Here is a 24,574-nt window from a genome sequence, read left to right as displayed (position 1 = left end):
GGCGATCGAATCAAGTGTCCATCGTGATCGGTCGAGGCTCATCGAGGCATAATGTAGCGGACGCGGGGGCGCGGGGCGGGGGGCGGGGGGCACCATTAGCGCGTGAGGAGGGAATTTTCCACCTGGCAACACTGTTTGCCCGCGCCCTCGGCTGCGATTCAATTCCGCCCCCGAGACACTCGCGCAGCAAAAGTATGACTCGCTTAGGGAAATAGGATCTCCGTAGCTAACTTTATTTCCTCTGTTTCCTTTCCGCCACTTTTAAAGTAGAAATAAATGTTTCCTTTCAGGTGGGAGCGTTAAGGAGATTCCGAAATTCGCACTTTCGTTGACCGGCAGCAGAGACGGCGGCGGCGGCGGCGCGGGCGGAATATTGATGCAGGCAGTGTGGAGCCGAGGCAGCCCCCCCCCCCCCTCCCGACCCCGATCACTTTAAAAATAAACAAGATCAAGCGGATAAAAGAGAGTTAATTCGTTTATAAACTAGTTAGTGTTTTTTGACGTGATCCGTTTGCTAATGATAGAGGAAGCGCAGGTCTCACTGAACGAACTGAATTTAGTTCGCATCTGTTACATGCCATCAAGCATAATGTATGTCATTTACATACCACCAGTAGCGAATTGATTCATGTAAACTATGTACAAATGATTTAATATCTTATGTACCTAATACACGAACACTAGATACAATACAAACCAGTAATATAATTATAATTTAGATAATTTGAATAGGTTCCTTTCCAGTAGCAGCATCACAATGAGGTAAGTACGTATTTATATCATGAAATTTGACCGAGTATTAAATTGTGCGCATTATTTCACAAAACTCATTACGTGTCACGCACATCCGACCACAAATGAATACTAAACTAGGAGCACACAATTATGACGATAGCATTCATATGCAGCTGAACTTGTTTCATCATTTTATGCATAAACTTGTGTATTAGTTTATTATTCATAATTTATTGTGCTGTGTAGTTGTCAAGTGCTATTAGAGTGATTTGTTTTCAGTGTACACAGAATAAGATCGATGTTGTAGGGACCCAGGGGATTGCGTTAAGCTTATATTTAGAGGGCTACGGCCCGGAAATCGAATTATGTTCAACTTAAACGCAATAATACTGTGAGGACAATAGAGGTATTATAGTAGGAAGCGTAGAACTAAAAGTAAAAATATGCCAACACCCTAAGACATAACACCAGATGCTTTCTTCTCCTCAGCATTTCTCTGAGGGTATAAATAAGTAGAAAGGGCAAATGGCTCGAGTAATGGGACTTATGAGCGTCATAACTGGAAATGACCGCGCGATGCCGGGGATGAGCCAATCAGCGGGGTCGTGGGGGCCTAGAGCTGGACGTCGCGGCTAGTATCGGTTGGGAAACTTTGCTTTAGTGAAGCCTATGAAAGAGTGTTTATATTTACGGTAGACAGACCTTCTTTTGAATCAGGATAAGCCTACATTTATTTATATCTGGTTCTGAACTTTATCTTTCATTATAACTATATTCTAATAACCGACGTACACTAAGCTCTAGTAACAAAAATACGTTATTTCACAAAATCCTGGGGCTTGTAAGTACATACACAATAATACAGTCGGCTGCACAGCGGACCACAATCCCGCTGACGCTTCTTTGATTTTCAGACCTTGTGGCGTAAAAATGAGTTGTGATCAGCGAAGACGCCGCTGATCATAACTATGCCCGGCTGAGACGTAACGTAACAAAAATACAGGCCCATGTGCGGCCGACACGGAAACTACATTAGCGTTGATAATAACAAATATTACTCTTTATATTGTTTGCACTAAGTGCTGAGAGAAGAAACTGTGCGCCGAAAATACCGCTTCCGGTTTATGTACTCGTAGTACGCGTTTGTGCGGAGTGTCAGACTGCAGATCATAAAGCACGGCAATGGCTGACACGTTCATCCTCTAAATTTGTGCTTTAATAGATTCTTGGCAGTAAAGTGTTTAGTATTCGCTATAAAAGTTTTAACGAAACTTGTAATTATTATTTAATACAGGCTGTTAAATAAAATTAACTTTAAAAATAATTCTTTAAAATTTTAACAACTTTGCTTCTCGGTATTAAGCATGATACAACCCTCTTCTAAACTTAAAACTAAAGAAGTTAATTAAGTTTTTCATTAATAAATAAAAAAGTTAAAACTATTTCAACGCTTTGCCGGGTTAATTTGTTAGGCAACAAAACTAGACTTTGCTTTCAGCTAGAGAGACATTCAGATTGTTCCTTTCTTAATTAGTGTATTTTCTTCTTTGCATTCTCCAACCTGCAGTGTGAGAGCCTCGGGAACACGGCACAGGGGGGTCACTCTACAGGGTGTTGCAAAAAGGGTATACTAAGCCGAAACCTACATAAGCAACATGGTATAACTAAGCCCGAAAATAAAATCAGAATTTCGAAATTCGTGAAATTTTGTATATTGTATCTTGTTGACTTGTTGTATCTCTATGTTGTTATTGATTGAACGACAGCTTCCGTTCGCTTCTTTTTCGTCAGTATAGAGTGACCCTCCGGGAGATCTCAGCCGCGATTCGTTCAGAATATGCAATGCGAGCGGTTGTTACGTGCGCGTTATAATAATGTATTGTCTCATTACGTACGTTTGCCGCCGGGCTGCAGGCGCATCGAGCTGCGACTTTTCACACTAGATAACGCTGACTGGAGCTCAGGGCTGCCGCGCAGTATTTATGTCAATAGTGATGAATGTGATGATAGGTAGTGTGTGAAAAAAAAAATATGGATAGAAAATTTTAAAAAATAGATCATATAATCCTTTCATGCCTCTTTTGGTGTCGGTATCTTCTATTCTATAGTTATACAAGAAACAGAATCAACGCGCAAAGTGGGTCAAATTTAAATCAAAATAGTTATGATGATAACAATTAAATTGCTTAGAACTTTCTGCAACTTGATTTGCGGAAACACATTAACATGGGAGTGGGACGACGTAGACAAAACATAATACCTAAATGCAATGAACAGCTGAGAATACCGAGCAGCCGGCAGCAGCGCCCAGCCAGCTGGCAGCCCTAGCAGCGAGCACCAACAATGCGTTTTGAAAGCGCACTTTGCATTTTCTAAGCCGTAGTTCACACGGCGCGCGCGGGTAAATTAAAATAATGTCGTCAGAGGACGCTGCGAAGGATTTATTCAATGCATTCAGCGCCGCGACGTGATCAGCTGGGAATACCCCGATGGAAGTGCCTATGTACTCGGAATTACAGCGCTTCTTGCATTGTGGAATACAGGATTTAAGGTGAGGCTGCGGGTGCGAGTTGTGTGTTTATCATTTAGGAGCACAAGAGCACTGCATGTATTAGTAGCTAGTACACATGTTCAGTCCAGTTAGATATGTACTTTGGTTATGCCTTCTACAATGTTTGATAAATAAAGCTCTAACCCAGGAAGGGCTATTAATTGTACATTAAGTGATTACCTAAAAGTGTTAACAATAGTTCCATCAGAATAGGCAGAACAAAACAAACACTCGGTTCTATTTCAACTCGCCGTTGTCCGTACCTACGCCCAATCACAACCACTCTAAATTCATCTCATTACAGTTTCATGGAAATATTTCCGACTGAAAACATCCGTTTAGTTAAATATAGATTGCTCATTTCATTTATCATTAATAACTTGGAAACTAGAGCATGAAATGACAGGAATAAAATTAGCTTTTAACGACATTATTCTGTGTGCCAAAGTGGTTACCTATTCAAAAATACATGTTTTTGCTTACTATAAGAAGATAAGAGTTACATTTATCATTATACCACACATTAAACTACGAAACTAAATTAATATACCTAAGTTTAAATAGGTCCATAACACTTAAAATTTAAATCTTAATTTCGTTGTAATCCGAAAATATATCGTTGGATTGGTAATTGTAGTTAGAAGCGTCACGGCGGCGGCGGCGGTGGCGGCTTAGAGCCAGTCGGAGCGGTCTAATAGCCGCAGTTATGAATAACTTTAATTCCATGTGGATTTAGACGAGAGGACCGCCCCCGCGGCCCGCAGCGGTCAGAGCTGGGATCTTGCAACTTGTCACTATCACAGCAATAATCTATTTACGAGGTTAAGAACATTACAAACAACATAGCAACTTACAAAACGTGGATATACTATAGAGATTGTCCGAATCCGGATACGAATATGAAGTAATACTTCAGTGTACAATTTCTATTTCAGCAAGATATGTAGCATAATCCGAGCACGTCTTTGTGTGATCGGATATAGAGATATAAAATAGTGAGCTTAGTGCACAAAGATTTCTTTTTAAAGACAAACGTGTCGGCTTCTGGCGAGAGATTAGGGGATGTTGTATGTGAGGCCGGCGGCGGCGGCGGCGGCGGCGGCGGCGGCCCGACAGGCACCCGGCCGGGGCCCGCATCGCACTCGGAGCAACGCCTGACTAATTGTGAGGCTTATGATATATAAATTTCGGCCCGAATTTATTGCTCTGTGAGACGAACAAATTTATGGCGCGTCTTATTATTTTGACAGCTCATTCGGTGAATGTTAATAATGCGATCGTGTTCAGCTGGTCCCCGTATTCGTTTCGGATGTAATTAATGAGTGTAATTTGCTCCGTTGAGAATCAGTGTTGAGACAAGATGATGACAGATGGCGCGGGCGCTGCCTCGCTGTCTCCGCGCGCCGCCGCATCTATCAACGTGTCTCATCGCTGTCTTGTACGGTCTAATGAGTTATTGTCATTCGCATTATTACTATACTTAATACAAATAGTAGTAGCAGTTTCCGTACAACTACAACAACTTGAAGTTGCAACTTGCGACGAAATTGCAACGACACTTATATCCATTTATAAAACGCCGCGCGGATTTCATTTGAGAATCGCTTTGTGTTACGGCAACCCTTCCAGTGGAAACTGCAATAGCTTTGAAGTACAAACGGTGAGAAAATTGAGTATTTCCTGAAGTAGTCTGGTCCAGCTGAATATGCGCAAGAAATGGCAGCAAAGCGTGTTACAGCGAGACTAGAACAAAGGTGATTGTGAAGCGGAGCGGAATGGGGCTGGCTGGAGCGGTGTGGGGCGGCGTGGGGCACAGCGGTGGCTCAATGGCTCTCGTCATTTCCTAACTAAAAATAGTGAAACAATTTCCCGAAGCTCCCCAGACAAGAGCGGAATTAAATTCGTCGCGGGCTCACAGTGCAGTGCCACCGCTCTTAATAGACGAGCTTTTAAATTCACCTCAGAACTGTTCTAAATGAAAGTGCTTTAATTAGAAGCTTTCTATGATTTACATATTAAAAAATCGGCTGCATTTAAAAATAAATACACTTATGTATAGCAGACCTGATTTGTTTCTTAAATAATTTATTTACACTCACGGGCAATCTGCAGCATTGAAGTACATTTAACAGAGCATCAGGATACTGCCAACTAAAAACGGTAATGTTTTGTTATTTTTTTATAAATGTTTGAAAAAAATGGGTTTGTTTGATGTTGGAATTTTTTGAGTGGAACCTTTTGATTGCCCGTGAGTGTAGTTAGCTGCTAGGTCCTGCAGCTCCGTCGCCTAAAGTGGACGTCATTACTGGTACAAAGGCCCCGGCCGGCGGAACCCCGAGACGTCAAACTTCGCTCTCCGACCACCTGCTACTTAACACCTTCCGGCTACGGAACTCTACTTTGTAAACGTATTTACCTGCTGCTTAAGGCGGCGAAAGGAAAAGCAATGCGGAATTCCACTTTCAATGTATTTTTCTCGCCCCCACCTCCAGTTTTATGACACCGTTATAGAGTTGTTATTGCGTCGTTAAATTGAAAAAAGAACATCCGAGTCAAGTGTTAACTGTTTCAATTTGACATTAGCCGAGGGGAGATCGGGGATAGGTGAGGAGGCTTGTTGCTCCCCGCGGCCGCCATCATGCTGACTGTACTTTCTGTTCAACTCGAGAAAGTTAGACCTCCTCAATAAATATACGTATTTAGCAAGTGTTTTAAATGGCTATATGAATGAGCAGCACACCAGGTATTTTATGCCAGTTTTGTAGCGCTGAAAAGTTTTATTTCGTAGTTCGTAAACTTCATAGAGATTTTTAATTACCTCCGCATAATGAAGAAGCCGTAATAATGATACTGAATGAAAATGGGCTTCTGCCATACTAGGTAGTAAATGTAATTAAGAACCTACAGAAAATGTCGGACAGTGTTAATACAGTTAATAAATAAAAATAGGGAGCGGTGGAAGCTCAGTCGGGTAAGCGCCCGCTTCTCACGCCAGAGATGCGGGTTCGAATCCCGGCGCTGAGATGTACCAATGAGTTCTTTTAACTTAAGTACAATCAATCAATCTATCTATTTATTTATTATTATTTACAATATATATACCATCGCTCTTACGGTGAAGGAAAACATGGTGAGGAAACCTGCATATCTAGATTAGCACATCTAGATATGCAGGTTTCCTCACCATGTTTTCCTTCACCGTAAGAGCGATGGTATATAGAACCATCGCTAGATATGTGAACCCACCAACCCGCAGTGGACCAGCGTGGTGGGAAATGGTCCAAGCTTAGGGAGGCAGTTTAGACCTTGGGGACATGCACAAAGGTTCCACTCGAGAGAGCCAGGTGTAGGTACTTTCACCCCCACAGAGAATAGAATAGAATAATACAGTAAATAGTAGCATTTGTAAGATTATTTTCATGTTTTTGTGAGTATTTAAGCATACGAAAGAATGGAAATATTTTAACTATTAAAATAGCTAAATCTCACATTGTATGTTCGTCTGACAGCGCATGCGCGTCGTGTACAATTATTATTCCGCGCCCGTCGCCACTTCAGAAAAGGAGACGTTTTCATTTGAGAATGAATTATGTACTTTCTCCCCCCCCCCCTTACACGCTACTCACAAATGAACAAACGCTTTGTTTCCAAGAAACAAAAACTATACTATTTTGTCAAGTTAACAGTAGACTAACTTCAAATGGAGGAAATTTGAGGCGAACTATTCTGACAAAGGCTTTGGAATCAGTTTATGTGTGTAGTTACGGCTTACATAGCAGAGTTTTTTGAGTTGTCAGTGAAGTCATGGAATAATTATGATAATTGCAAACTGGTAGGAAGTAGGTAACATGTAGCATTACCAACTTGGTTTCCCATAAGAATTAAGTAAGGATCATGAAACTGTAACTTTTTTTTACATTTAGTAGGTACCTACCTACACATATTTTTTTAAAGAGACCTATCGTTCTTCGTTTTGTGTTATGTACTTGAACGAAGATCGCCAATTAAAACTCGACTAGAGGCCATCGATAGACGTCAGCTGCTAAAGTGTGCCTGCGAGATATTTTCCAATCAGCTGGCATTATCCTGCAGGACGAAGTTTAATTCGTATTTCTGTCGGGAGATGGCGCTGACAGCTCACCCCCCCGCACCCCGCGCGTCCTGCCGCCCCCGCTTGCGCCTGACATCTGTCAGTCTTGTTGCTCTTTGGATATGCATGTCAAGTGTTCGGTTGGGTTTTAATGTCCGTTGGTCGAGGTTTAGTGTTAAGACAGATTGATTCTTGTAATGAAATTGAAACAGGCGAAAAAAATATTATTATTACCACATCACATCAATAAATTTCAATGATTTTCCGAACGTGGAATTTCAATTCACATAAAAATTATACATTCTATCAGGTACAGTGAAGGTCAAGAACTCCTGACACCCCTATATAGCTATAACTACAACCCTCCCACTTAGGCGCCACCTATATAAAATAACCTTGAACTACATAAACCTCGTTTCGTTACTAAGACTTCTGTGTGTGTGTTAAAAGATGGCGCTAAATATCGACCTTTATTAATTTAAGCGCCATCTTAAATCAAATATTGGAACTAGCTTCATAAAGTTCATGCCAGAATGTTAAAACCTGTGTTGTTCACTTTTAACTATTGCAAGCCAGCTCAGTGTGATACGAAGTGATTGCATTTTTCACCAGTTTAACTAATTGACGGTGTGGTCTAATCGTTAAGGTATTCGGCTTTCAATATGGAGGTCCAGAGTTCAAATCTCTGGAAGGAGTGACTTTTAAAATTTATTTTTATGTTTTTCTTTGTTAATCATTATAGATAGGTTATTTTAGACTATCTTTATCAATATGAACAGGAAATAAAATAAAAACATAATATATAAGAAAAAAAAGCTTTATTTCACTAAACAAGTAAATATTATTAGTCTGTATGCAGAATAATTATAAACAAAAGTAAACAAATTCAAAAATTGTAGAATTACAACAAAGAGAACCAACATGTTACTAAATTTCACAATTTACATCTCTTGTTGTTCTACAATTAAATTATAAATAAGCAACAATTTTATTACTAATTACTTATAAATATGTAATCAATTATCTTAACAGTATGAACAATTATCTTACTAGTTACTAAATAAATTTTACTCATACTTAAACTGGGGACCCGTTAAATACCTACTAAACGTATAATAACATAGTTATAATGTTCCATTTCTTCAATGCGAGTTGTGCTTTTATCGTGTAGAAGATATTTCTCACGCAATGCAAACAGCAACCATAACATCATCTTTAAAATTCTCAAATTGATTCTTGTCATGCGTTTAGCTATTTTATAACAGTTCTTCAGGGCCCATTATAGGACATCCATCTTCGGTAACCTTTAAAAACAATAATTTGATCATGTCTTAATAAATATAATAATTGTGACATTATTACTATAGTGTAAAAAGTATATTATGATAATCTATAAGAAAAATAAATGAAAACCAATAATACTTATATAAAGTAACCAATAAAATTATAAAGAGAAAATACGAACCCAATGTTGTCCTGGCACTTTACTCAATTAACAATGACCTTGTTAATAAATTCGTTTGTCATCGTTACGAATTAATAATGTTGATAACAAATTAATAATGTGTATTATACGTAAATATAAATCAGATGGAATTAACAAAACCCATCTCAATGCAACAAAACATTCTCTTCAAGTTTACAATTTCAATTGAGAAATAAATTCAAAATACCCTCTGCGCTTATAATATTTCATATTGTAAACAATTATCACTACATAGACTTTACTTTTGCTATTATATTCACTATTTTGCAAACGAGTTTAACAAGCTTCGTGGCGTAGCGGGCAAATGGTTGGTTTGCGGATAAATGCGACGCGGGTTCGATCCCAGATGAAAAACAAAAAGAATTTAAATTTTGTATTTCATAATATTATTGTTCTATGAATTCGTTAGTTTGTGTAAATGATGGATATTATCTAAATGATGGATATAAATAGGAGAATAGTAAAATAGTTCTATATCTGTCTATAGACACGAGCACTACCGCAACATACGTCACACCGACAAATTGGCTTTGCGTAGTTAGAATTTCTATTTGAAATGCAGGGGGTCAGGTTTATCTGCACCTGACTGTACCTACGTAAGTTACGTCAGCATAAATTCGAAAATAAAGTCAAAATGTTGGGCATGTTTTCTGACGTCCCACATCTTGCGTGCAAGCTCGAATGGCAACCAAACCAGTGTGCGAGCTTTTTAAACATTTTTTTTTCCTATTTTCATAATACGTATGCATAGTTTTAACATTTACTTAAAGTTGCGTACCTACACATCGGCATTTGACGATTTTTGAGTTTTATAAAAATAACCTACTGATTAGCATGAAAATAATAAAAAAAACATAAAATATATAATGTAGAAGGCAATACATAAGTAGCTACACACGCCACTGCCGGCATTTCCCGATGTACAGTCGAGTCGAGCGATCACACGGCCGGCCGAGCGTGAGATCGCGCCACGACTTCCCGACTGCAGCCGCGTTGTGTGCATCACTGTACATGTTCACATTCTCACCAAACAACTTGTGACGTCTCGCCAATTCGAACTTGAATCCACAAACTCTCAAGAAGAGAAGATACCGCTCAAATGCTTGGCCTGTGTAATTTCTCAGCAGCAATGCAGTAATCAAACGCGGGATTAGCACGTTTATTTAGACGAGTCGCTATTGACACTGGACTCGCCACATAGTTGGTATAATTTAATTACACGTCGACGAGCTAATTAATTAGTAGCGGCTCTCGGGCGCTCCGCGAGCCTCAAAGCTGGTAAATAGAAAGCCTTCTATAGAGGAGGCTATAGAGCCCATCTCTACCTAGGCCAATATTAAAACCAATCGATTTTGTAATCATGCACCCGCAGCATCAGCCCACTTTCAAAGTGAGACCGCCGCCGCCGCCGCCGCCTCGCGTATGAAATGGAAAGATTGTCAATTCGATCTATGTTTGCAATTTGTTCCCAGCCTGCGTCATGTCAGTGACTGCTAATGTAGCCTTTATTGAAATTGAACTACCATTTGTGAAGAAATGAAGCTTTCGTAAATTAAGTGAGTATTTTAGAATAGATTGTCATTCATTTTAGTACCTACCCTAAGTAAAATTCGTAAAAAAAATATGAAAATACATATGAATGAATAAGACTCACACACGTGAATATGTTAAAGGTTTAAGAAGATAAAAATAAAAACTATAATCTCTGGTTGGACAAGCAGGAGCCACAGGCGCGGGTTGTTTATTTATGTACACCGGCCCGGACCGGCCCGGACGGCCTCGCACGGACACCGGCCCGGCACTGCGCCCGGACGCGGGAATTAATTATGAAATTTAATACATCTCCCGCGGTCCATGCCACTGACTTGTGGTATCCAGGACACATGCATCAGTTCATCATTCATTACTATGGAAGGATTTAAATTTAGGTTTTGCAACATAAGTAGGTATATGTGAGAAGTGGAATAAAATATAGCTAGTAATAATATGTTTTAGATGGTATTGAAACCATTGTAAACAGTTGTCTAATCTTGTATAATAGGTGTACGTTTTTTTAAATGTCGCATTATTATTGATTACTCTTAAGTTATACGTAATACGACTTTTAAAATATTGAACAGTAAATCCAAATAAACATATCGTATACCGAAATAAACCTCCTAGCATTATATTTCTAATAAGAAAGAAAAGAAAACTTAATATATTTTTTCTGCCCGAAGAAGCAAAGTTCCCGAATCTAATTCAGTTATTGTAATAGACTATTCAGCGTCTGAAAATACGTTCACATTACGATTTCTGATACTATGTTTCTTAGCGCCGAAATTCATAATTCATTTCTACTTATCGTTCGCACGATATTGAATGAACTGTAACTTTCATAGATATAAACCTAGGTAGGTAGCAGACAGCAGAGTATAATACGAAAAGACCTTATGATGAATTTCTACGACATGAATTTGAAATTTATTTTATCGACGACATGATTTATATGGTGTAATATTTTTTCAACGGCCTGCAAGCATATTTATCGCATACTATTTATATTTAACAGGGACTATTCCGGCAGCTTTACGCGCAATAAAGAACGTAACGAAATCGTTAACGCAGGAATTTTAAAAATTTAGTTGACGACGTCACATAATTTATAGGTGGTTCGCGCGTTCGGAGAGGCCGCTCGTTGCGCAAATGACCGCAGTAAATTTCCCGGTTTAATTCTGTAGTACGAGTACGCGGGCCGCGATGTCGGCGCACATTTTTCAAAAACAATCACATATAAAACAATGACTGGTGTCGTCGCGAGCCGAACAAATGGGACGAGTTTTAAAGCGGGACAAATAGTGAGGAAAAAATGGCCGAGTGTGCACACTGCACAGCGCAGCCGGCGACAGAGGAGACACTGCACGCCACACGACACAGCACCGGTGGCAGGGGAGACGCTGGACACAGCATACTCTGCCATACTCGCTGATAGTCTAACAATAGTTTGGAGCAGACACAAGTGCCAATACTGCGAGCCCTATCCGCTGCGTCGCTGTGGCGTGTGCCGGATCGTTAACGCAGCAACAATACCTACGGGCATTATTGGCTCGGTGGTGATAAAATAAAAGGCCGAAGCACTCGCCGTCGTCGGAAAGCTATTTTCAATAAAATCGGCCGGACGGAGTGCGGCGCGCCCGGGGACCGAATATAATACGCTTTTATATTGATTGACTGTTTGACAAAGAATCAGTTTGAAACCTTCCTCTGTTTTTTCCGAGGAATAAGAGGGTTCGTCTGATGGAAGCCAGCGCGGGTTTTATTGAAATATTGAAGATTACACAGGTAGTTTGTGTGGAATCAATTGCTTTTATCCGGTTACAATCACTTTATGTTATAAGGTTATAACATCGAATTAAAGTAATAGGTTCTTGTTTCAAATGTACGCTGAAGGTGAATGACATTATACTAACTATAGTCATTCTAAAGCACTTTGGTAATAATATATTTAACGCACTCGACATTTTGAACAACTCACAAAAAATCTCGTTTCTACCTACTATAATAATCATCATCATTAATTCCTCTAACTCCACGAGGAGCATAGGGCCTCCACAGTTTTTCTCCAGACGTTCCTGTCCTGGGCTCTTTCTTTGGCTTCGTCCCAGGAGATTCCGACGGTATTGAGGTCGCTGAGAATGGATCGCCTATACTAAAATAATACCTAATATAAAAAAAATACTAAATTATAATAAGCTGGATGCGCCGGATGGCGCAGCGGATAGCAACGCTGACTCTTGTGCCGAAGGTCCCGGGTCCGATTCCCGGCTGGGGCAGATATTTGTTTAAACACAGATATTTGTTCTCAGGTCTTAGATGTGCCCGTAAAATGGAAATAGGCCCGCCCCCTATTACATTGGGACTAACATAAACACTGGCGAAAAATGTGTGCAGCAATGAACCTCTGCCTAGCCCGCAAGGGAGTACATTAGTACAAGGTGTGAGTGAGTGTTTATATACAATAAGCTATTTTTTTAAACTAATTTGGGAATGTTGTCAATCAACAGGAGGCAACGCAGGCAGCGGAATGACGTCATTTATATATTTATCCGGTAACAATAGCATTTTTGCAACAAACAGTACAAAAATATGCCCGTCAAAATACAAGGTCATAAAACATACACGAATTAACAAGCCCCTCAACCGTTTCGGTCGGAAAATGAAAACGTCAAAAACAAACAAACGAAGGTGACGCCCGGAGGCAGCAGCGGCGGCGGCGGCGGTGGCGGCGCGGCCCGCAGCCAATGCCGGCCCAGGCACGGTCCATATGGGCTTCCTGATACATGAAGATTCTAATCCTCTCTTATATGGTCAACAACGGGTGTAAATTATGCAGCTGCTGAAGAATATATCCACGTATGTATTGAAAGAGGTAGTATTAAAATGATAACAATATTATATCTTGCGTTTATTCTTATCTGAAGTACGATTTACACCATGTCCTTTGGTGAAGAGATACGGAACAAAAACCGTAGAAACGGTTAATTGGAGTGTTATTTGAGTGCAACATAAACGTGCCACATAAAGTGAGTCGTCACGTCACAATCGTATAACTCATATAGTAGGTATATTTCCCTCGGTGCTTCCTTTTAAAACATAGCTTTGGCGGGTATTGAGAACTGAAAGTGGCTGCCTGCAGGCGCGGGGGGCGCGGGATGCGGGGCGCGGGCGGTGACGCGTGTCGCCGTGTTGTAACAACGCGACTGATTGCCCCTGAAAGGGCAAAGCAACAAAAAAACCGCCGCTCTGTCATCTGCGCCGCGTCGCAGTCGCCCGCTGATTAAAACGCGCGACGCGGCACAAAGCGATTATCGGAGCGGACGCCTATTCACTTAATCCTGCGCCTATATATCTGCTCCTCTAAAGCAAACATCCATTTCAGCCGGTTTGATTATATCGTGTGTGTAAATCTATTGTTTCGCCGCCGTATATTATTGGCGTGTGGCGTGTTAATGAAACGAAAGTCTGCGTGTGTAATTTTCATTGGATATTAATCGAAATTACACAAACGTTATTGTATTCGTGTCGCTTGTGTGTTATTTATAAATTATTTTGCTGTAATTTTTCGCGCGCCCTCAATTTAGATTTTATGAGGATTAGGGGTTTTGTTATGCCACTAAGCCGATTTTAGTTGTTGTGGTGCTGAAAATTTTCATAATAATATTTATATTGTTACTCGCTATACTTATACAAACTACATTTTCCTAGCATTACGCTCAAACACAATTGAATGCCCACTGTGGCATGTATTGTGATGTTTTCTTTTTATAAATATAAAGTGCGTGTCTGTTGATTCACCTAATAAATAAACTTATGTAAAGCACTGAATAATTATTTAGACTCATATTATTATACAGGGTGTCCCAAAAGTCAACGTCATCCCTTAAAGGGCTGATAGGTCAGCTCATGAGAGCCCAGAATATCACAATATGACCTTAGTAAAAACTCGATAATTTTCGAGATATTGACACTTTTATAAATTTGCTGAGAATCGACACCTTGGATCAGTTTTTTGCGTGCCGCCGGTACAAAAATCCATATTGTTAGAATTTGTTTGGTGTTGCATCACCCTGTATAGCCCTGCTATTGATCGCAGTCAAATAAAATATCGAGTAATGCTGTATGTTTAAAAAAAACACGGTTTTCAAAGTCATAAAAGGTAATCGTATTTTTTTATAAACAACTTTGACTCTACATACTGTAAAAAAAATATACCACGCAAACCTGGCACCTTATTTGAAAAGATTGCTCATTTAATGCAGTTTCCAAAATGGTATGAAACGTTGCTATTGTTTTAATAAACAAAAAAGTTATTGCTATTTTAGTACAAAACGACCTCGATGTAAAATTGTTTAAAGGAAATTTAACTGACTGAATTTATTAAGGGTAAGTCATGTTGGAATGAGTAAAAGTAAAATAGGTGGTGGGGTCAGCCGTGGCAACATAGATGACGCAAAAATAGCTAAGAAAACAAACTCTTATAAAACATATTTTGCGTTTTTTACACCTTATTTAAAAAACAAACATTTATTGACTTTTATTTTTATTTTTCAAAATTATAACACCACATTATTATATTAAGTACATAATCAGCAAAAAATAATACTCATAACAATAACTTTAAAATAAATAACAAGTAATTAGAGGTAATGTTAATGACAAACTGATCTGTCCCTTTTTTGGATACTGTGGGTGTACTTTTACTCATTCCAATATGACTTACCCTTAATAAATTGAGTCAGATAAATTTCCTTCAAACAATTTTACATCGAGGTCGTTTTGTACTAAAATAGCAATAACTTTTTTGTTAATTGAAACAATAGCAACGTTTCATACCATTTTGGAAACTGCATTAAATGAGCAATCTTTTCAAATAAGGTGCCAGGTTTGCGTGGTATATTTTTTTTACAGTATGTAGAGTCAAAGTTGTTTATAAAAAAATACGATTACCTTTTATGACTTTGAAAACCGTGTTTTTTTTAAACATACAGCATTACTCGATATTTTTTTTGACTGCGATAAATAGCAGGGCTATACAGGGTGATGCAACACCAAACAAATTCTAACAATATGGATTTTTGTACCGGCGGCACGCAAAAAACTGATCCAAGGTGTCGATTCTCAGCAAATTTATAAAAGTGTCAATATCTCGAAAATTATCGAGTTTTTACTAAGGTCATATTGTGATATTCTGGGCTCTCATGAGCTGACCTATCAGCCCTTTAAGGGATGACGTTGACTTTTGGGACACCCTGTATAATATAACATAACAAGAAGAGCGGCCTGAAGATGAGTTTGTAGTGGTAGCACATCGAATAAGCTTCTTCTTCGATAACAAACACTAGAACTAAAGTCGCGAGCAATGAAAAATTTTCATCTGCCATTGCCGCTCCATATCACAATGGAACTTCATTGGTTTCGAGTATTATTAAGTATTTTACAGTTAAGTAGGTACTTAATTTTTGTTACTGTACAACTGGGAACGTATTAATGGCATTTCCGTTTTTGCCCAGATGCTGTTGGTTCTCCATGAACAAGATAAACACTATCTGTACTGCCACAAAAAACTTTAAACACTGTTTACTTAACTAGTATTTTAAACGAAATTTGACAGATTTTGTAGGCGTTTGACAGCGCTAAACACCTGTTAAATACTCTCTAAGTTTTGGGTAAGGCCCTATTAGTATGTATACATATAATGTACTCACATCATGCAGCCAGGACAGCTTCCTGGCGGGCGGGTTGGCGCGCACGTGGCACTCGAAGTACACGTCGTCGCCCTCCTTGATGTCCCCCGCCGCCAGCGAGCTGCCCAGCCGCAGCTTCACCACCGGCGGGTCTGACGGAGGACAAGGCAGAGTTAGAGAGGAGTAACATAGTTAGTAAGAAAGAAGATGCATGTAGACACACATTTCGTGCAAACACAGTTAGAGAGGAATAATACACATGTAGACACATAATTCATCAGCAGCTCGTAATCATTGAGTGCTAGACATGGGCCTCTCTAACACAAAGAGGACACTCATTTATTTCTAAGACAAGTGGTATGAAAGTAAATAAGTTACGCTTGCCTACACTCTTTGAATGTTCTTAAATGACAGCATCAGATTAGGTTTTTAGATGACAGCGTCGGATGAGGTCCAAATGTGAAAGTTTTTGGTATTACAGTGAGTATCTAGTCCCATGGTCTGTTGTAGCGCTAGTGTTGCATTAAATCATTCGCTTTTGCTTTCGTATGTCTATAGTGCCGAATTTATACTGAATCCTACTGATTGTGGCTACTATAGACGAATAGAAAAGTGATTCTCATTACATTCAGCACGATTCTATGGGTATAAAAAGAAAAGCGGCTGAATGCCCCAAGATGAATTTAATCACATATATGCCGCCCACTCGTTCACCGTTGAGGCCTCGGGCGTCGCAGGCAATTAGTTTTATCTGTGATTGGTGATCCAGGCCGAGACAATCTAGGCCAGTAATTAGGGCTCCTGCGAGCGCCGGCGCAAATTAGATTAGTTCGTCTCAAATTAGTGATTACGCCTTTATATTGATGCAGGCTAAACTGTTTAATTGGATCCTCACTAACTAGGTCTAAGCTGCTAGTAAAGCTTTTTACTTAACTATCAGTGCCTTTAATATATTCAACACTGAAAGTTTTGCGAGAGTTTCCAATGAAAGTGTTGATGTGCCTTATATAAATAAATAAATGAAAGTTTGTATTTTACGTCAGAATAACAAGCAAAGGATTTATTAAGGCTATTAAATTAAAGCTTGTGATTCTTTAGGTGATTTCTTAAATCTTTGTTAAAGCTACGGTCAGCTGCATAAGTTATTATACACTTCTGTACCTTGTCAAACTGACGAAACGTCAATGCTTCAATGAATGGATAGGCGCTTTGTTAGATTGACAAGGTTCGAAAGTGTATAGCTACTTATGCAGCTGACTGTACATGCAGTGAGCATTAACAAGTTCATAATATAGAATACAGTGCACACTCACAGACGACGCTGATGGTCCACGAGGTCTCCATGTGCAGCGCGGTGACGTTGGGGTTCTCGGCGCGGCACGTGAGGCTGCGCCCGTCGTCCTCCAGCGTGGGCACGAAGCTCATCACGCTCACCGTCAGGTTGTGTCGCAGCTCCTCCTATAACGAAGGTTGGCGGTTAGAGGGAGATGACGGTATGGTCCGAGGTTCGGCGTTGAGGGTTTGTGAATATCATCGGCTGATAGTCGGCCAATGCATGAACGTATTTTATATATGTGCTCAAGACTCTCTGTTGTCAGCTTACTAATTCTAATGGTCGGGCCAGCGCGGGAAAGAGTAAATGTGTCATTAGGTCCCTTGCTATTCAGAAGAGTCAGGACAACAACTGTGATGTGAGTCAAAAAATAAATAAGTGTAAGGCAATAATTTCATCAGCTATACCCTAGCCTTAAATACTCATTTAGCCCATCCCAGCATGGCTTCCTGAAAGGCCGCTCCACAGTGTCCAACCTTTGTCTGTTCAACGACTACCTTACGGAGAAGATGGATACTCGTAACCAGGTTGATGTTATATATACGGACTATAGCAAGGCCTTCGACCGTATTGACCACTCACTGCTTATATGCAAGCTACAGGACATAGGTGTTCGGGGCTGCTTGTTATCGTTTTTCAAGTCATACGTCACTGCGAGGTCTCAGGCCGTTGTACTGAATGGATTCACATCTTCTTGGATGAGCATCCCATCTGGAGTACCCCAGGGATCCCTTTTAGGGCCACTCCTGTTCATTATTTTCATTAACGATATTGGTACGTGTTTTCACCATTCCAATCACCTACTATTTGCTGATGATATGAAGGTTTTTGGAGTTGTGAATAACGCGGACGACGAGATGCTTCTCCAAGAGGATCTACGTAGGTTTGACGCTTACTGTGTTATGAATAAGCTCGATATTAATGTTGAAAAATGCTTCCTATTAACATATACACGGAGAGTTAATGTGTTCCCAAGTTCTTACACACTACAGGATAAGATAATATCTAAACTTACTGCTACTAAGGATTTGGGTGTAATTCACGACCAAAAATTAATATTTGATCTCCACATAGATAGCATTCTCAATAAAGCTTCACGATCCCTTGGCTTCATAATGCGATCTTCTAAGCCCTTTAGAAATATGAAAACTATTAAAATACTGTATTGTGCCTACGTCCGAAGCCACCTTGAATATGCGTCACAAATTTGGAATCCGCAGTACGATTTATATATTGGGAGGCTTGAACGTATCCAAAAAAAATTTGTAAGATACTTAGGTTTCAAATTCAAACTCCCAAGTATGGACTACAACAAACGATGTGTCAAATTGCATCTTCTACCTCTCAAATTACGTAGAGACATAAATGATGTAATTTTTCTGGTGAAAACCTTTCGTGACCAAGTCGACTGCCCAGACTTACTTAACAAACTCGGCTTGCGGATCCCAACCAGGAGGACCCGCTCTCGGCCCCTGCTTTCCATCCCTCGCTCAAATAGCAATTATAGACATAACACTTTTGTGATTAGAGCTGCCGAAACATACAACCGTCTATGTAGCAATACCGGTGTTGATCTATTTTATAGTAGTTATAACTCAATTAAGGACCACATTATAAATAAATTTGTTAGCTCACTGTGATGCTAATCGTAAATTTTAAGTAAAGTATAAGGTTTCTATATGTGAAAACCTTTAACTGGCATGTTTGTTACTATTAATTTAACTATTCCTAGTTCTATAATTCCATGCTGTTGGTTTTCCATGCTTCATTAATAAATAAATAAATAAATAAATGATGATTGAATGATCGATAGTGAATATGGGCCTAATAGTTTACACTTTTATTTCCCGCCTGCATGCGCCGTGATTATTGTCCTACCAACTGGCACACGCCGATACAGACAACCCGACTATTTATTTATGATTATGACACGGAACCGCATGAAAAACACATCATATATTTATTTGTATCTGCAATTCCCAATAGCTGAGAAACACGAAGTTATTCCACGTCGTGTCGCGTATATCTTTATTTAGTACTCAAGTTGGAGATGTAAACCGTTCACAGCGGCCGCGTGCGGAGACGTAAATATCCGGATTGAGGCACGTCAGTGGACGTGCGGGGGCGGTCAGCCGCAGGGGCGCGGGGGCGGGGACGCGGGGGCAGCGGGGGCGGGGGCGGGGGCGGGAGCGCAGGTGCTGCACGGCGATATGCAAACAATCGCCTCCTTGAGGTGTCAATATGCGTCCGCTGATGCTACAATATACGGCAGGAAACATTAAACTGTGAGCTACTATGTAGTAAAGCCAGCTCCAGTCCCTGTGTTGTAGGTATTATAAAAAAACTCATCTCGTGACAAAATTAATTCCCTTTAACAGAGCTTAAAAACCTTTTCCCTTAAGAATAACACGGCGTTACCGTATAAAAGAATTTATCTCAGACGCGTTGTATTCGTTTTAAAGGGGATTAACAGAAAAGGAGCTTATCTCCCGTTCGGCGGCTCCCCGAAGGAGATATTTCAAACGTTCAGATTGCGTATATCCGCCGGGGCTACTATTAATAATGCAGCCTGTAATATCGTATTCCTTGTACTCGCGTTTATTCCGTTCCGTTTTTTTCATGGCGGCGCAGCGAGCACGTGCGCGCGATAAATCCAGCACGCCGCGGCCGCCTCGCCTCGACCCGCCTCGTCCCGCCTCGCCTTTTCCCGCCTCGCCTCGACTCGCCTCGCCCGGCCTCGCTCCACCACCGCCTCGTACGATGTTATAATTCTACTCATTCGTCGCCCTCCTTATTGTAAGGGCTCTTTTGAATCAGTGAATGTGTGCGCCGGAGTTATTGCCGCATAAACCGGATCTGTCCCCGCCTGTTTCTATCGAAATAATGAGCGAGAAAATGTAACGAGATATTCGTGACGCGACTGCGGGCCGGACGTGAATCTTTAATACTACGAACATTCAACATTTCCCTACATCTGATTGCGGTTTCGTGTCGAATTTATGGTAGCATTCGAGCGGCCGCATTTGTTTTTGACAGCGAATGCAGACAGTGAAATTTAACGTTATTGAGGTAGGGAGGTTTTATTAAAGGCAGGTTGTGCTCAAAAAGTGGGTTGCATAACTTGCACCGTGCGCCAGGGAAGCAGAAAACGGCAGAAATCTTAATCACAGCTGAGTGTGCACGGCTGTTGTGTTCATAACTCGAGCCCCCGCGCCCCCGCCGCCCCCGGCTGCCCCCGCTGCCCCCGCTGCCCCCGCACCCCCGGCTGGCCGGCCGCCAGGCTCGCCTCTTATTAAGCGGCGCGATCACCAGCTCGCATATTTACCGGCGCCTCGTCCCTAATGCACTTTGAATCCAAATTCTGCAACGACAGCAGACCCGAAATTTATCTAGATTTGGCTTAGGAATATCATGAAATATGTATGCTCCGTACTATCTTGAGTTTCATTGCTGGATAACAAATTTATTATGAAAGACGGGGCTTCTAAATAATGAATGGTTTTCCCACTTATATTATACATGTACATAACTAGAGATAAATAGTTCTGATTCTGAATCGAAATGATCGAATCCGTTAATAAGTGCTCGTCGCACTCGCACACGAATGATTCCGTACAAATTAGCGTAATTCTTTCATGATAGATACGACGTACACCTGCACTCAGCAGAGTCCCAGAATAGGGGCGTCCCACGGCTGTGTCGCGCACGCACGCCGCACTTTACTGGCTGCGGCCGCGGCACGCACCGCTCCTTGTAATCAAGTGAGATCTACGGCCGTCGGATACCGGCTTTATTATATGGGAACGACTACGACGCTCGAATAGCCCATTAACGTGCAATTCTACCGGAGAGCCACGGGCCTGCTGTTTGGATACCTTTGGGAAGTTAACTGATAGACACTTAGGTTGTTAAAATTGATTAGACTTACGGAAAGAGTATATAAACATAATTATTTAAAAAAACCTAACCATAACGACATTTAGTCTAAATCCTAAGTATTCTTTACGTTTTTACGGTTTTTTTTACAGTTATAAGATTCAAAATTAAGTTTTAAAATATTATACCGGTGGAAAAGGTTATATTATCTAAAAAGTAGCTATGTTAGTTTAATAATAAACTAGGTAATCGTGAGAGCCGCGCGCGTGAGGCGTGGAGCTCGCTAATTAGTTCTATTTTTAATGCAAAATAATATTCAAAAAGGAAACACCACAATTAGTCCTCTCCACCCACTAAAGTGGACTAATTAATTTTTATTACGAATCTGTATAAAAATGGAAGGAGTTCTTTCACGGGGTTTATTATGTAATTAAGCTTGTTTCAGGCCCTTTTATTAGAGTTTAAATTACGCTCAGGGGCGTCTTTTTATTTTTTTTATCTGAGTCTTAAATCGTAGCGTACAAAGAACGCCCCGTGCTGAATGGCTGAAACTCAGCCTTCAGGATTTTTTTCGTAATTTTACGAGAAAGTAGTACGTTAAAGCGCCAAGGAGCCACTTGAGCAGTTTCGTTTTACGGGTGCGTTATATTTTTGAGACGGTTATAATACTGCTGTCTTATGCGAAGGTAAATTTTAAAGCAGATATTCCGTTACTTGACAAGCTTGTCGGCATTCTTTTGCAATGTTCAGTGTTCACAGAATAATGTTCCATGAATCGGTGAAGTAGATCGGTAATAGACAAATTTAAATACGGCACGATATTTCTAGCCAATTGGTTATGAAATAGGAGCACTATTTAGCACCCACTGTTAACCTCTCAACCAATATTACACACACATACATTCGCACTTAGCCCGAAAGCACTTTGACAAACGTCAGTTGACTGCACACACACACTCAAGCAAATATGCTCTACAAACGTCACTCTACATTTACACAATTAATTTTGCGATCGTATATCTTGCTGAGGCGTTACCTATATTGTACCTACATGTTACCTTGTAAATATATTTACTATGTAGGTATAATTAGGTAAGATATTAAGTATACAAGTTTTTTACTTCGAACAAAACCTTTTTCTTCAAATAAGGGTGGCACCCTCTACATCATACTTAGTCAACACAGTTTTGCAAACACCTCCAGTCTTGGCTGATGACGATTATTTAGCAATTCATACCTATTTTTATACCTCTATATACCTACGTATTTTAATCGCATAAATTGCATGATTTGTCATGTTATTATACTGTAGGTGCGGGCGCGCCCGCGTGCGGCGGTGTGCACACACAGCGTGTTTGCCGATCGTCTCCGGAGGTGTTTGTCCGCGGCGCGCGCTGAGCAAACACCCTGTTTGTCTAATCATGGCCATTATATCACAAACAAACAGAGCGACAAGCAATCTGTGATTAGACGACCACCTGAGTGGGCTAAGCGGTTTAGCACCGCGCAGCGCCGCCTGTTTACCGACGATTTGATTTATTTGCAGTATTGTAGCGCTACAATTGTCATTTTATTAGTCACGTACAGGTGATAGTCATTGTGCGTCCGCGCAGATGCATCCACGAAATAAGACGTCGTCAGGTGTGCTTAGTGTGCGGATGATTGAGTATCAGTTATACATCTGTAATTTTGACCCACATTTATAAAAGTATAGAAAATGTTTGATTTTAGGTACTTTATATTTTTGGTAAGGTACTTGCGACATTAGTTCTAGATTACCTATAATAGATTTTAGCAGGAAAATTTAGTTTTATTTCACATTTCAATCCCGTAATTAGGTTTATCACCTTCTGTAATGCACACGCGCACAGCTCTCTCATTATTTATATAACATCCCCTTAAATTGGCGATTAAAAACGTACGTAGCTCAACTGCAAAGAGCCTTGAAGCTATTTCTCACTCAAAGGCGAGGAACTTAGGGCCATCAATGCGTCACCCCCGATGAAGTTCCAGCAGTCTTCCCAATAGCGGTATAGAGTATAGGTACTTCCTAAATCGCTAAGTCAGTTGATATGCAAGAGCAAGTCGGCCAAGTAATCAGGCAGCCATTGACCGTCCAGCCAACTTCGTTCGAACTATTTAGTTCCAGTCCGGTCTATTAGAGCTCCGTGTTTAATATTTATGCCTTTATCTTACTCCGGGACAAGTTTTACGTGTCTTGTTAGTGCACATTGACGGCGGCGGCGGCTGGCGGCGGTATCATACTAGTCCACTTTTAAGCGGAAAATTTGGGAGTCACTTTTAAAGTAATTAAATCTGCTAGTATGCAAATAATTTACAGCGGAAACGTTCGTCAAAAAATTTAATTTTAGCTTTCTAAGGGCGGGTAATTTAATTATATTTATTTCGAGCGACTCTTACGAAAATGGTGCTCCGGCCGAGATAAAACGAAGGTATTTCGTGCATAATTTAGAACGTAATAAAATGGCCTGAAACACGACTAATTATGCGGGGGAAGTCAAAGAGACGTCGCGTCGGGACGCGGGGCGCGGGGTAGGTGCGGGGCGCGGGGGGCTCCTAGATTTGTCCCGGAGAATGACGTGGCTATTCATTATTCAGGTGGCCGCAGCTATAATTTACACACTTATGGCTCGAGAGAAGGAGCGGGGGCGGTTGCCACGGGAGAGGCTCGGCGGCTCCGCAAAGGCTTAGGCCTGACAAATAGCCAACGTCGAAGGTCGAGACTTCCAAATTCAAAATAATTTCAATTTCGCTGTGAATTATTTTAAGGTAAGTCTTACAGTTATTTATAGTTGAAAATATTTACTTTTAGTATGGCTTTGATTCTATGAGACCGAATTTATGATGAGACCGGGTATGCATAAATGTAGAAAAAACCGCATACACTATAGTATAGTTACATCATTCTTCATACATATTTATTATTTAAATAAAATCAAACCTTAAATAATAATAATATATATGAAATTTCACACACGGCCATCTGACCCCAAGCTAGGCAGAGCCTGTGTTATGGGTATCGGACAGCTGATATATCTATACAAATACATAGATAGATACATATTAAATATAAATATCAACACCCACAAATGAATTCAGAACAAACAATAGAGCATAATTTACAGGTATTTATTTATTGTGTATCTCACACACAGGCGGAGCACATTAGGTGATTGCGCGAGCACAAATATTGGACCTCCACCCTCCGCGCTCCACGCGGCTAAATGTTCAAATTGATTGGACATTTATTTAATTTTGT

At 40.4% G+C, this 24,574-nt stretch overlaps 1 protein-coding gene across 1 annotated transcript in view; it reads right to left on the bottom strand.

Moving 5' to 3' along the window:
* The window catches only part of LOC105384795 (neural cell adhesion molecule 1-A), a 258,015-nt gene that overhangs the window by 56,924 nt on the left and 176,517 nt on the right, over window positions 1-24,574 (bottom strand). Inside the window, exons 8-9 of the mRNA XM_048630715.1 lie at window positions 17,399-17,543; window positions 16,107-16,237 (exon numbers count right to left, since the gene is read on the bottom strand). Of these exons, the coding sequence (XP_048486672.1) occupies window positions 16,107-16,237; window positions 17,399-17,543 (276 nt within the window). The remainder of the gene's footprint in view (window positions 1-16,106; window positions 16,238-17,398; window positions 17,544-24,574) is intronic.

The sequence above is a fragment of the Plutella xylostella genome, chromosome 4 (assembly GCF_932276165.1).
Source record: "Plutella xylostella chromosome 4, ilPluXylo3.1, whole genome shotgun sequence".
Taxonomy (NCBI): domain Eukaryota; kingdom Metazoa; phylum Arthropoda; class Insecta; order Lepidoptera; family Plutellidae; genus Plutella; species Plutella xylostella.
This window is presented reverse-complemented; position numbering and strand designations above follow the sequence as displayed.